The following is a 13,827-nucleotide window of genomic DNA, read 5'->3' on the forward strand; positions in this document are numbered from 1 at the left end:
TCGGCATCAACTCCCTTCTTCTCTTCCTCACAGACTCGGTGTAATCTTCATTTATATAAATATTAGATCCTTTAAGCTTCTTTGCTTGTTGCAGTATGTGTGCCTTATTCTTCTCTTTCATCAACTTTACCATCACCGCCCTCGGTCCCCGATCAGAAGGTTTCCCGACTCTGTGAGCCCGCTCCATCTCAATTTCTTGATGAATTTGCAGTTTATTCTTTAGAATCTCCTTCACTTTACATTCCGCTTCCATCCAGCTTTCTCCAGCTGATTCCTTGATTCCCTCGAAGATCAGGTTTTTTTCGCTTGGACTGTACTTCCAAATGCTCCATTTTATCCATTATGCTATTAGACTCTCACAAGTTTTGTAGACATCATCCCTTGTTTCCTTGGTTTGTATTTTCTGTTCACCCATGGCTGCTTACTAGGTATAAGCAAATTGATATTGGATTATGTGTACAATCATGTGTGTTGTCATATCAACTGTCTTTACATGCTTGAAAGAATAAATCAAATCAAATCAAATAAAAAAAAAATCACATCCACATCTCGCTGGGTAAACTGCAAACTCGTTTTTATCTCCTGTATTTCTCTGGTCATGTCGTCGAGTCAGTCCTCTGAGACCAGAGCGCTGCTGTGCTGCTACCATGCTGCAAACTGGTACTACTACAAATACACAGTTGATGGGATCAATGTGTTCGCTGTCAGTATCCTTTACCATGATATATGAAGTGCGTGCCATTGTGTGTCATATGAAGACCTGTTATCATCTTTGACTCCCACCACAGACCTCCTCCCTCTGGTAATAGTTGCCATTGTAATTGGATATATTGACAGAGACAACCGATACACAAGCTCTGATGTCAAGTTTGCCATAGCAATCTCCTCCATCATACCTCTGTCTTATTATATCGGCATGGGCATTGCCAGGTGAGCTCCGAAAAGTGACCTTAGGTGAAGTAAAAAGAGTTGAATTTAATGTTACCCTATACATGAACTATACCAAAAAGATTAAAAGAGATACAGATTTTCTTACTAATTATTTTAACTTTGTTCATTTTTGCAGTATCTCAGCCCAGAGTAACTTCGCTGTGGGTGCGGTGGTGAACGCCACCTTCGGCTCCATCACAGAGTTGACCTTTTACATTACAGCCCTGCTCAGAGGACACCAGGCAGCTAACCCGTGTCTGCAGGAGGTTGTTAAAACAGCACTGACTGGCACGTTGCTGGGATGCATCCTCTTTATTCCTGTGAGCTAACGTGCATTACATCAAATTTACGTCTGAATCAGATCTTAATTTTTAAAGCACCTGAAAAAAAATCTCTAAAATGTACAAGTACTTTTAAGTTAACAACATGCTTCACAACCTACATTAAAGGTAACCTGCAGTTTTCTCATAAACAAAACTTATCTTCACATCTAGCTTGTCTCACCAAAACACACTGTGTGGATACTAGTGGTCAGACTAATGTCTTAAGTTATATTATATATATAATATTTTTCATTTTCATAAAAAAGCTGATGCTTTGATGCTTAAAATGTTTGAAATCCTACATTGTTTACATCATGGGTTTGCATGCAAGTCTACTAGCTAGCACTCTTCTATTTCACTGCCTTTACTGGAAGATTGCAACAGTTTTTGGTGCATTGCTGCCACCAACTGTCAATCAGCAGGTTAGAATGAAACGGGCAGCCAAACAAACTAAAACACTGCTCTCTCTAACAGAACTAGTGGTCAAATACCCCACAGGGCAAGGCAATGCAATTTTATTTATAAAGGGTACTTTCAGTTAGAAGCTACATGTCCTTGCCTTGTTTAGAAAGCTTTGCCTTACCCACTGTGCATGAAACTATCATTTCAACCTGTAGACACAATGAGGAATTCATTTAGTGTCAGTACCACAAAGCTGACAAAAATCATGTTTAAACACACAATACTAATATAACATGTACAGTATAATATGAATGAGACTCACGGCTTTGTCTTTCACTTAGGGCATCTGCATGATAATTGGAGGGCTGAAACACAGTGAGCAAAGATTCAATAGTCGCTCTGCTGGAGTGAGCGCTGCACTGCTTTTCATCTCTGTAGGAGGTAAGCACCATAAGATCAGTATACTGGCACATTTTGGAAGACACAGGTGGTGATAACAGAAGTTAATGTGCAGAACTTCTTACGAGGGAGCAGTAGGAAACAACTTCTAACTGTATTTTTGAATACCAACCACCTCATAGAACTGCCTCAGATATTTTTTATGCTTGCTGAATGGTTATGATGCAGTGCACTAGGTACACATGCGCCAGTGCATGTGTGATATCTGTGGTTCATGTCCGGGCAGGCACTGACATTTTCTCCTGTTTGCCACTAATAATGGCAACAATATACCAGAAAAAAATAACTTAAAAAAAGATATGTTCTCTGCTGCCACCCTGCATCCCCTACTGAAAAAGACATAGTCTAGGGAGGGAGATGTACTGTTTTTGCTTCCTGAAGACAAAAATGTAGCATCTGCTAAGATTTCGACACTTGCACCACCTGCAGGCAACTGATACAGCTGCAGCTGATTTTTTTTAAATAACTGTCCAGCAGAAATATGGTGTCACTTTTGTTCTTAGTTATCACCATTGTTCAAAAGCTGCACCAATGTTAATTCTGGGTTTACTTCTTGCAGCATCCATCTTCTTTTTAGTTGTAACTTTCTCGAATACAGTGTTACCCACCCAGATCTGTGGCCCCAAATTGTAGTTGGGGACCTCTGGTTCATGGCTAAGCTGCTTTATCTCTGTCTCATAGCCGGTAACTAGCCTTAGAAGTCCGGGCTCTTCCGGTGGGAAGAAGTGAAGAGGGAGGCTAGCTAACTCCACTGTCTTGGTAACACAAACACTGCATGTGGCCTTTGATGTCCAGTTAACTGCATTACAATCCCATCTATAGACTTAGAGCGGACTACTGTCTGGCTGCATGTAAAATTAGTCTGTTCCGTGTGGCGGTCTTCTCACACTCATAATGCACACACTGCATGCAGGTCGCAGCTTCTGACAACAACAACATCTTTTTGAAGGGAATCACCAACCTTACCTTTAAATTATTTTATACTTAATTTCCTATCCTACATACTTTATCTGTGAACTGGGTTTAAAGGGAATGTTTTTTCCCCATACACTAGACTGTGAGAAAAGTAATTGTGTGGAGAATAGGAAGTCATGTTCAGAGATATTCTTCAGAGATGTGTAAACATTTTTAATTATGCCTGTTTCCCTAGATACAGTAGTTCAAATATTTAGCTCCACATATCACAGTCTGATAGGAAAATACTTGATGATGGTCAGGTGATGATTGCAGCGACAGAACCATGTTTAATTCAATTATCCCCTTAACTGTCAACGGCAGGTGTGTTTGCCCCCACATTGTTCTCCAAGGCTTATGGAAACCTGGTGTGTGACACCTGTACCAGCTCCACTGGAGGAAACAGCACGAGCAGCAGCAGTGAACGGTTCATCTGCCACAACTGTCACTACGATCTGGTCAGGGTCGTGAGCAGCACAATATAATGAATAATGCATGACTTGCATACTCTGTGTGTGTAATGTGATTTTTTTTATTCAACAGAACAACAGTACACTGTTCAACAGCCATGTTGAGTAAGAGATTCTTTTCATTAATATACTGAATGGAATTTAAATAAATTTAAAGACCTTACCAGTGGTTTTGCACGTTTTAGCCCTTGAGCTACCCGTACATATTGCGAATCATTACGACCGTAACAACTATTTTATTTTACATCCCATACATCTGTGGGTTGATGTGGACCTTCCAGTGGAAGCTATCTCAGTTACATTCAGTATGACATGAAAATCACTTACTGAGACATTGAAAAATGTATGAAATAATGTAATCTATTGGTGGAAAAACCATAGTCGCTTGCATTTTTTTTTATTTCAGAGTTGCACTATTTTCAGTAGTCTGTGGACAGAGGCATTTAAGGACACAATGTCCTTATTTTCTCAAAGTCTCAGACCTTGCAATACCCCGGAATGCATCAGCAAGTAGATTTTACACAACCGCTTTACCATGAAATAATAATTTGATACGGGCAAAAACATTATGAGGAGAGAAAGACCCTTTTAAGGAAACCTCAAACTCAAGCAAGTTTCAAGTTTAAATTGTTTTCATATTCTAGTGAGACAAATGGAAAACAGTACCTGCCAGATGGATGATCACTTTATCAAAACTAAGACAACAAGTGGTTTGATATAAACAAGCGATAACATGTTCAGTTGTCATATGTTCCTTTGTAGGTTTCTCCCCTCTTATTTGTTATGTGTTCTTGTTGTCAGGCCACTGGTGTACACAGTGTCTGTCCTCCTACCACTTGCCTACATCACTGGGCTGATATTCACACTGAAGACTCACTCCTACATTTACAACATCCATGTTGGAGGACCTGGTATGTATGAATAACTCTAATGAACCACAGTTAATAGCTAACACAAAACTGCACTACAATACAATGAACAGTGAGGTTCATCCGTCTAATGCTTACTTACATACTACATAAGACATAATCTCATTATGTATGTGTGTGTGCAGTGACGGCTCACCATGGAGCAGTGGTCCACTGGTCGCGGTGGAGGTCTCTGCTCATCCTCATTATGGCCACTGTCCTCATGTCTGCCTGTGCCGATCTGGCCACTGAGCACATCCAGCCCATATTAAACCAACCAAACATCTCTCAGGTCACAGTTTGCATCTAAGCATGCTCAGGCAGTTTTAATTTTGTGGTTTCCTCCAGTTTTGTTAACGTACATATATATATATATGTGTGTGTGTGTATGTATATTTCCTTTCTCCAGTACTTCATTGCGGTGACAGTTGTTGCTATGGTTCCTGAGATCCCAGAAATTGTTAATGGGATCCAGTTTGCACTCCAGAACAATATCAGTCTTAGGTAAATTACATCTTAATAAAGGTACTTAAAATGTTTAAAAGTGATTTCTGTATCTAAATCATCTTTATTTTTTCAGCTTAGAGGTGGGAAGTTGCATCGCCGTGCAGGTTTGCATGCTACAGATTCCAATACTGGTCTTATTCAGTGTCTTCTATGTAAGAGGGCATTCTCTTTATTTTGATCATTGATTTATTCATACAAATACCTAATGCTTGTGGCGTCATAGTTTTCTGTAATCAAACAGCATCTGCTTTGTGTAGGATGTGGGATTTGTGCTGTTATTCAATGACATGCACCTTTGCGCCAGCATCTTCAGTGTGATTCTAGTCAACTACATCTTTATGGACGGCAAATCGGATTACTTTCAAGGTAATCTCAAAATGCTTTAAGGCTTTACTGTGTAATTAAACGTTGCATAGCACACAAGGACTGTTCAGAAACTTTCCTTGTTGATTCACAAGCCTTGTTGGATGATTCAAACCCAGAATTTCAAACCTAGAAGATAAATAATGAACAAAGTAGGGTGTTGTGATGAGAATACACAAATTTGGTAGTTTGCTGCTTTTTTTCCTTTTCATTTTTGTACTAGTCTCTGTTCAGCAGCCAACTCTTAAGTTTCCTTGAAGCTTGGTCTTAGAGGTTGATTTTGTCGTGTATCTGGATAACTGTTGAATTATCACAATAGGTCCTTTTATATCAGCCAGTGATCCTAAGAGTGTTGTGAGTTTTATTCAACACAGTTACAGTATCTGAATAACTCTGTAAACCTTCGGACATGCCACAGGAAGAGTTGCCACAACAGTGCCTTGGTGAATCTGACTTTACAATGAATTATTAACACTGATAAAAGCTTTGATTTGCATACAACACCTGCATGAAATCAGCGACCATCTAAAAGATATTAAGTTTTTCTAAGCATTATGCCTAGCAGGATAATACAGATAACTGAAGAAACAAAATGTGCTATCCAGTGTGGTGGTTGCTTTGAACGTTATCTTAGAACAATAGGCACTGTCGCTTCTTATGTGCCCCGGTGACATCTCAATCAAAAATTCTGTTATTTTTTTACTTGCTTTCCTCAGGTACAGCTCTGGTGGTTGTCTACCTTATCCTGTTAGCTCTTTATTACTTCGCTCCATCTCCAGCAGGATGTTGAGTGAGGATCTGTGATTTTCAGCTCATGTTTTTAAGCCAGGAAGACACCAACGGGATTATGACGAATTGATCACGACAGGATCCTGAAGTGGGCCTTTTCTTAAGTATTTTGGTAACGCATTAAGTCCCCTATTAAGAATTTATAAGCAGTATATTAACACTTAATAAATGTTTATAAGACACCGATGTAGTTGTAGATTTATGTAATGGTCAAAAAGCAGATCGCTGACTACAGGCTGCCATAAATGTATGCTGGTGTAAACAAATTAATGACTATATAGTAAAACTTAAAAAAAAAAAGTATAAGACAAAATGCAAAGGTTAGAACACCGACTATAAAATCAGTATACAACCACATTCTAATATGTTATTGACATTTATTCAGTGTTTGTATGCTGCTAATAAACTGAAACTTACTGGTATATTGTTTTTATGTCATTTCCAATAAGAAAACTGAAAACTCTTCTGCACAAATATATAACTCCAACTACTGTGAACTGTACTGTTTGTAAGCTAACATACCTAACTATGTGTGTCATAACTTCTTATGGTCTCTGCAACTGCAATGGAGGAGAAAAAAATGTTTTTTAAATAAAGGATATTATATTAAATATTTGCACTAACAGTATTTTGTTTAAAGCACTGTTATAATACATTTTATATACTTTAACTCCAAAACGTTAAATGGTACATGTTTGTCAGAGTGAAATAAGCGGCATTATTTTAAATAAAACACTGACACCCCACAGTTGTGGCTATCTGTGCATAATATGAACAACAACAATATCTGTCAGTGCACTATTCTGAAAAACTGTCTGTTTTTATTGTTTGTACAGGCAGAAATGACAAAACAATGTACATTAGAGCCATAATTGACTTTGAGAAGAAATTCACCTCATATTCCTGGGAGTTTATGTAAAGTGACATGCACACCATACTGACATGCAAAAGAGATCATTCAACTTTCAAGAACATCAAAAATGATGTAAATATAAACATCTCTATCTTAAGCAATGCAGTATATTTCCCAAGTCTGAGCAAACAAAGCAGACTGTTGCTTCTTCTGAAAAAGGGACTGAGGTTTGGTTTTGGATTTTACAACGAGCATTTGAGCAACTTTAAAATGAGTTTAACTTAATATGGTGCCAACACAGTTGCAGTGAAATAAAATGCTGCTGAGATACTCAATAGTCAAATTCAAATTCAAAAGAGTATAAAAATTAATGTGTTGGGGGGGGGGGGGTATCATGACTTGATACAAGCAGCTGGGAGTATTACAGTAACTGCAAAAGAACCAAATCATCGAGGGCATACAAAAATCTGATTTAACAGAAATGACTGCGCCTGCCAATATTCTGATGATGGTGAATGTTTTTGGAGCACTACAGACCAAGTGCAATCACAGTATTTAACATCCTGAGTACACGTCACACACCCTACCTTATTACTAGTTAAAATAACATCCCATACCTCCTAATTCTTCAAAATAAAACAGCACAACTTTCTTCTGACAAACAAGCACAAAAGTTAACATTAATAATGGAACCTAAGTTAAATTATAAGTGGTTTAAATGGAGTTTAGGCAAAAAGTATTAACTGAAATTAAATCAGGTGGGGGAAAAAAGAAATGCAATTACATGATGTGATACAATTTAAAGTTTTGTAATAAAAAACAGCAGCACAGTGATTAAAATAAATATGTAAAATAAAACGTGGATTTCATTTAATGAATAATCTTTAGCTGCAGTGGTATTTCCTGACTGATCATACAGAGAAGTTCAGCAAAGGAAGACTCATGTGGCAGCACCAGGTAGAAAGGCTACAAGTACACAGCTCAGTCATCAACAAAGTAAAAAGCTTAAAAGACTTACAGAAGTATAAAACAGTATGTGTGACATTTTGGAAATTCAGAAGGCACTGACTGAAGAAGCAAAAAGGCTTGACAGAGCTACAGCTGTGCAAGTTCACTTCTAACTTATTAAGCTCCTTTTTTTTTTTTTTTTCCAAAAATGGGGAAGAGAACACAAAGAGGCACAATAAGATTCACAGTGATGACAGTGGGTTTTCAGGTGATCATGAAGTCTAAGGTGACCAGCGAGGGGAACATTTTTTAAAAACAGAATTATAAATCGCACATCAGCATGCAATCAATCAGTCTTTGAGGCTAAAACATGACGCCATAAATAACCGCTCTATTTAAGAAGTGTCACAGGTGTAAAGTGTCTTTATCAGCACAAGCCACTCTGCAAAGGATGTAGCTCAGTTCAAACTGACCAACTGCAGATTTAAGTGTCTCAGGATATAAACTGGACAGACTTTGCCAGTTTGAATCTAGTCGTTTGTAAACCCTAACAATGTCACAGTGGGCGTAGCAGCAACTTAGTGAACGTGTCAAAGATGGCAGCAACCTGCTGTCACTTCAGCAACAGTGAAACAAGCATACCTTGATAATATATCTTGGGCATGCTGATTAAGTGAAGTATGGGCTCCATTTTCTTTATTTATTATGGGGTGTTATCCTCATTTAAAGCCGTTTTACTCTGATTGTATAGTCTTTAACTTTGCTTGGTGACTGTCTTGTGCAGCAGGTTGGGAGCACTGTAGTGTACCAAGTTAAATTCCTTGCATGTCAACACATGGAAAATAGAGTTATAATTGTTTCCTCAGCTTCTGGACAGAAGCAAACAGTCATTTTACCTTTCATAAAGTGGTCTTTGGAACATTTACGACAACTGTTCCTGCTCATGCTCCACAAGTTTCTGTGATATTGATGCGTGATATAAATAAAAAAAATAAAAAATAAAAAAAACCACACACACACACACACACACACACTGTATAAATGACATGCAAAACACTTCTATGGGACAAGGAAATAGAAATCTGTATACAGCGATTCTGGTGTCCCCGCTGTTGCATAGCTCTCACGGATACGTGCAAACTCAAATCTGACACGTTCACATACAGAGAAACTTACAACATTGCACTTAGCAGATTTAAAAAAACAAAAACCTACAGTTAAAATGCATTCCAAGTATTTTTGAAAGCATTTGACGTCAACACTTTTTGTCAACTTTTTCATTGACTTCTCAGCAATTTTAGAGTCTGTTCAGTTCCATCATATACCGCGCCCCTCAGTGTCCGTGCTCGGTCTATTTGAGACGCTGGATTAGTGTGTGGGTCAGTCCCAGGCTGAGCAGCTGAAGGGTGGACAACCGGGCTAAGCGAGGGAAGGTTTTCAGCAGTTTTTCCCAGGTCAGTTCCAGCAGGCTGGGCACTACCAGCCACACTTTGTACAAAGAGCCAGTCCTTCGGTTACCAGAAATGTTGACAACTCCACCATGGACATACATACAGCCAGCCTGAAGGAATCCATTAATCAATTAGTCAGTCAGCATAACGGTAATCAGCAACTATTGATACTTTGTTTTGTTTTTTTTGAGTGATTTTTAAGCAAAACCAAATATTCTCTGGTTTCAGTTTTACCTGCATTAGGATGTGTTGGTTTTCTCCGTTTTAAAACAATGTAAAGCAGCAGATTGATGAAAATGATCATAATTATTAGCTGCAAATAAAACTGCTGTCTAGATTTCTTTTTCCACTTGATGCTGGAGAGAAATCTACACTCAAAGTTAGGTGTGAATGAAGTTTTACTAACTGGAGTGACTGTAGCACAGTGAAAGTAGGCTGGTTCTGGCATGACGGCTGGCAGCTTGGTCCACTGAAAAGTCTGCAGGTTGATCTTCCACAGGTCAGACAGGATCTGCTCCCCATCATAACCCCCGCATATAAACACCTCTAGAGATAAAAACAGATGGTTAAAAGAATCATTTCAGGCAGATTTACTGCTGTGTGAAACACTCCTTACCATCTTTGACCTGCACACAGCTGTGACAACGGCGGGCAGCAGGATATCCTGTCACAATAATAAATATTACAAAGTGAATTTATGCTGTTGTCTTTAAATCCTTTATTCTGCAAATAAAAAGATAAGGGTCACAAACCTATTTTTTCACAAGGTTTGGTGACTATTTCTTCCCAATAATTTGTCTCCAAGTTATATGCGTGAATCTGATAAAAACAAATAAAATAATAATTAAATAGATAAAATAACAGTCTTAATGTCAAACTTCCTCATTGTGCTTGTCCCTCTCACCTTGTCCAGGGGGTATGATGTCCAGGAAGTTCCGCCTCCAAAAATGTATATTCTCTGTTCGTCATGAGCTAGCTCATGCCTGTACCTGTAACGTCATATTTTCAGTGCATTTTAATATACTGCAAATATACTGAGAATTCATTATAGATCACATACTGTAGTAGTCAAAATTATCTGTGTCCAATGACCTCTCCTCTGGTAGATCTAAGGGTGTGTTTTTGGGTTGAAGGTGGAGCCATTCTTTGGTGGTCAGGTCCAGCCTGTGCAGGTCTGTGCTGTAAAGGTAGCCAGTTGTCCCTCCAAACACATAGAGACAGCCATTTATGATGACCATCGCCTGGAAATGGAGAACACCGATAGATAGTCACAGTTATGAATGACACAGAACAAGTTTGTGAATTTTTGCTAAGCTTTCTAGCAGCTATAAAGAAAAAGTAATAAACAGTCACCTGCCCATAGATCTTGTTTGGTTTCTTCCCTCTGCAGCTGAGCAGGTTCCATCGCTTGTACTGAACATTGCACACATGGACATCATTACCATTGTTTTCACCAAATGGAATCCCAGTGCCACCAAAAACAAGCAGGTTGTTGCCGTGTAAAACAACTGAAAGAGACATCATCACAATCAAGTCTTCGCCCTAATTTAACATCTTCCCAGGAGCTGGCTCTAAACAGAAAATTTGGGTGTGTGTAAATAGGAATACAACAAAGGGAAATCAGTCCTTACCTGACATAGAAGCCAGCTCTGTGGGCATGTAACCCTCTGTGTGGACTTGTTGCCATGTGGCTGTGGCAAAATGAAACCTCCAAAGCTCCCTGAAAAGAGGGTAGTCTTCATTGTCTGCGCCACCTGCCTCCTCAAAGTCTGGGTTGTAGCCTCCAAATACATATAGATTGGTGCTGTCTGCAACACAGCGGTGTCCACTTCGGGCGGGTGGTGTGCAGTGTCCTGTGGGAGGAAGAAGGTTAAGTTCCTCATGTCACTGAAAAAGCAAACAGAGATAGTAAGCAAAAGATATACTGGCACATAAATGTTAGACAAAGTGATTCATCTCATCCTCAAAATGTAGGCTTATTGTCTTTCTTTTACCTGAACATACTGTGCACAACACACTCGGTGAGTTTCACAACACTAGTTACATTTTACAGTACCAGGATTGCTCAGGTTGCATAATTAGTTTATAAGACACTGGTCTATTTCTGTGAGGTAAGACAGGGAGGTCATGCACTTCTAGCACCTTCTCTCAGAAATCTGTTGGGGATCCGCAGGTTGGAGCAGGAAGGGGAGAAGATGCGCCGAGCCTGAAGCCATCGTGTCCGCTTCTTTGAGCCTGTAAGTCAGTCACCAACCAATAGAGAGAAGAGTCACACAGAAACATGTACTATTAATGTCCTGCTTTTATTTCAGAGGTGTGACCAATGACACTCCAGCTACTAAAAACTAAGATTTGACCTTTTATAAATAAACCTGCCTTCATGGAACCTAAAGCCTTTCATACTGTTCATAATGTTACACAATGTAAGGTTTATAGTACTGTATACAAATGATGACTGTAGGGCTGCATCAGATTAAGTATTCTGTCAGTAGACTCTTCAGTGCGACTATTCTTTCTTTTCACAGATATATATGGCCTAGAATGTCTGAAAATCAACTGGCATGAATTTCATTTATAGTTTCGACCATATTAACAGCTCTATTTAAATACAAAAGAGTGACAGGAACATATTTCTGAACGTTTAAAAATCATAAAGACTGCTGCACATGACCCATTTAAAACTGACGATATATAATGTCAGGCTGCCATACGGATTTGTCTGAATAAATGGGAAGAGGAAGACGACAAACTACCAGGGGGCTGGGGCTTGTACTGCTGCACTGGCTGAGAAAAAAAAAAAGAGTAAATTAAAGCAAAGGCTTGATTAGAAGAGTCTCGGTAGGCTAATGACTCGACTATTATGGGGCAGCCCTAGATGAATGTTTACTAAATCTTATCAGTATTGTAACGCTAACATTATGTGCGCTCGGTTGTCAGTCTCCTCCATTAAACTCGGTCCGTGGCCCTCCACACCCCCTGTCTTTCTCTCTCATCAGCCTTTCATGTGCTAGTCTCCACTTAAAGAAAATAACAATGGCGCTACAGATACCTGATGGTTGCTCATCTGCACTCTATAATTTCTGCTGGCTTCCGTAGCAGCGTTAGCTAACTGTGATCTGTGTGCATACAGCGCTGGCACACAAATTAAACTCAGACAAATGAGCATCCTGGTGCACACAAAGACTAAACTAACGTTAACTAAAGGATTGACCTTTAGTTCCCTGTTTGCTCTGCTGACAGCACCAGGCTTGCTGGCTCCTGCAGAGCAGTGCATTTTGTTTACAAACCTGAGTCGCGGATGGACGGCCTCCATGACAGTTTCTCAAACGTATTGAGGTGAATGGAGGTCCTGTCATGATCACTCGACGACATCTTAACAAGAAACCAAAAAGAGTTCACACCTAGACCCGGACAGGAGACTGCTTCTATTTAACCAGAGGTAGTGGCATGAAGCTATAATCCCCAACAATCGCACCAAAATAAAGAAACACACCGGACCTTCCACGCCTGCTGCTGCCTGCAGCGTCACAGACAGCTGACCTCAGGCGACCAATCAGAAGAGGGAGACTATTCATATCGCATTCAAGAAGAGTCCCACGTTTATAGTTTTGCACTGGCCATGCCCTCTTAATACAGTATGTACAATATGAAAGAAAAGAAATTAAAAGCTTTACACTCTTTATGTGGTTAATCAGAGGAAAGATCATTTTCTTACCCCAGTCCAGTATGCTGTGGTATGGAAATAAAAAGCTGGGCCCTATATTCCTACATATGCAGCCTCAGGGGGCTCTATGCTCTTTTAATGCATCCATTGTTACTGGTACAGATCACCAACGGGTAAACACATGCATCTGCAGTAGCTATTAGGGTTTTCAGCAACTGCGTGTCTATGACACATTTAAAAATTTCTTTTTTCTCAACTTACTGCAATTACTTTGTAAAGCTTTAAATATAAGGTTTTAGAACATTAGAGAACACAGGTTCTGTCATGTCTGAGCACAAGGCCCTCCATACTGTATTTCTATTCTATTTTACCTCAGTGCTTCGTAACCTGATTTTACTTTTCATAATGACAGGACTGCTTCACCTTGCATCCTCAGCATTAGTGCAGTACCATGTTTAGAGACAAACTATTTTTGTCCACCCTGCTACAGAAGTGGCCTAGAAGCCTATAGACATTAGGGAGGAGGAGAGGTCCCCTGAGAGGTTGTTTTACATACAAAACCTAGTCTGTCAAGCTATTTAATCAGCAACTGGTAATAGCTTTAAATCTTAATAATGCTAAAACTTTGAAAGTTTTAAACTGGATATTTAACAAAATGTTTAATTACATGCTTTTTGAAACTCACTAGCATAGGTTGAAGGAGCACATTAGAACAGATAGATCAATCCCATGAAAACCTACTATGGCTTGTTCACATGAGCTGTGTGAGAATAAACACAATATAGTTAATTAAGAGTTGTCTCAGT

At 39.2% G+C, this 13,827-nt stretch overlaps 2 protein-coding genes across 5 annotated transcripts in view; one reads left to right on the forward strand and one right to left on the reverse strand.

Moving 5' to 3' along the window:
• The window catches only part of cax2 (cation/H+ exchanger protein 2), a 17,016-nt gene extending 10,611 nt beyond the window's left edge, over nucleotides 1–6,405 (forward strand). For 2 of the 4 annotated variants that reach the window (XM_020612080.1, XM_020612087.1), the window contains 12 exons: nucleotides 614–707; nucleotides 789–930; nucleotides 1,067–1,250; nucleotides 1,997–2,096; nucleotides 3,393–3,526; nucleotides 3,612–3,643; nucleotides 4,340–4,449; nucleotides 4,593–4,738; nucleotides 4,856–4,950; nucleotides 5,027–5,105; nucleotides 5,211–5,319; nucleotides 6,033–6,405. In XM_020612080.1, the coding sequence (XP_020467736.1) occupies nucleotides 614–707; nucleotides 789–930; nucleotides 1,067–1,250; nucleotides 1,997–2,096; nucleotides 3,393–3,526; nucleotides 3,612–3,643; nucleotides 4,340–4,449; nucleotides 4,593–4,738; nucleotides 4,856–4,950; nucleotides 5,027–5,105; nucleotides 5,211–5,319; nucleotides 6,033–6,106 (1,299 nt within the window). In that variant the 3' untranslated portion in view covers nucleotides 6,107–6,405. Of the gene's footprint in view, nucleotides 1–613; nucleotides 708–788; nucleotides 931–1,066; nucleotides 1,251–1,996; nucleotides 2,097–3,392; nucleotides 3,527–3,611; nucleotides 3,644–4,339; nucleotides 4,450–4,592; nucleotides 4,951–5,026; nucleotides 5,106–5,210; nucleotides 5,320–6,032 lie in introns of those variants that run through there. The other 2 variants (XM_020612105.1, XM_020612097.1) reach the window with 2 other exon arrangements.
• Nucleotides 6,406–8,169: 1,764 nt separating this feature from the next.
• LOC109966918 (kelch domain-containing protein 10-like) lies at nucleotides 8,170–12,895 on the reverse strand. The gene is made up of 10 exons (XM_020612168.1): nucleotides 12,645–12,895; nucleotides 11,500–11,592; nucleotides 10,989–11,210; nucleotides 10,711–10,865; nucleotides 10,450–10,598; nucleotides 10,262–10,346; nucleotides 10,110–10,176; nucleotides 9,974–10,021; nucleotides 9,764–9,903; nucleotides 8,170–9,467 (listed from the first exon to the last, which is right to left on the reverse strand). Exons 1-10 carry the CDS (start codon nucleotides 12,727–12,729, stop codon nucleotides 9,258–9,260), a joined length of 1,254 nt encoding a protein of 417 aa, XP_020467824.1. The 5' UTR covers nucleotides 12,730–12,895; the 3' UTR covers nucleotides 8,170–9,257.
• Nucleotides 12,896–13,827: the final 932 nt, after the last annotated feature.

The sequence above is a fragment of the Monopterus albus genome, unplaced genomic scaffold, assembly GCF_001952655.1.
Source record: "Monopterus albus unplaced genomic scaffold, M_albus_1.0 scaffold5.1, whole genome shotgun sequence".
Classification (NCBI taxonomy): domain Eukaryota; kingdom Metazoa; phylum Chordata; class Actinopteri; order Synbranchiformes; family Synbranchidae; genus Monopterus; species Monopterus albus.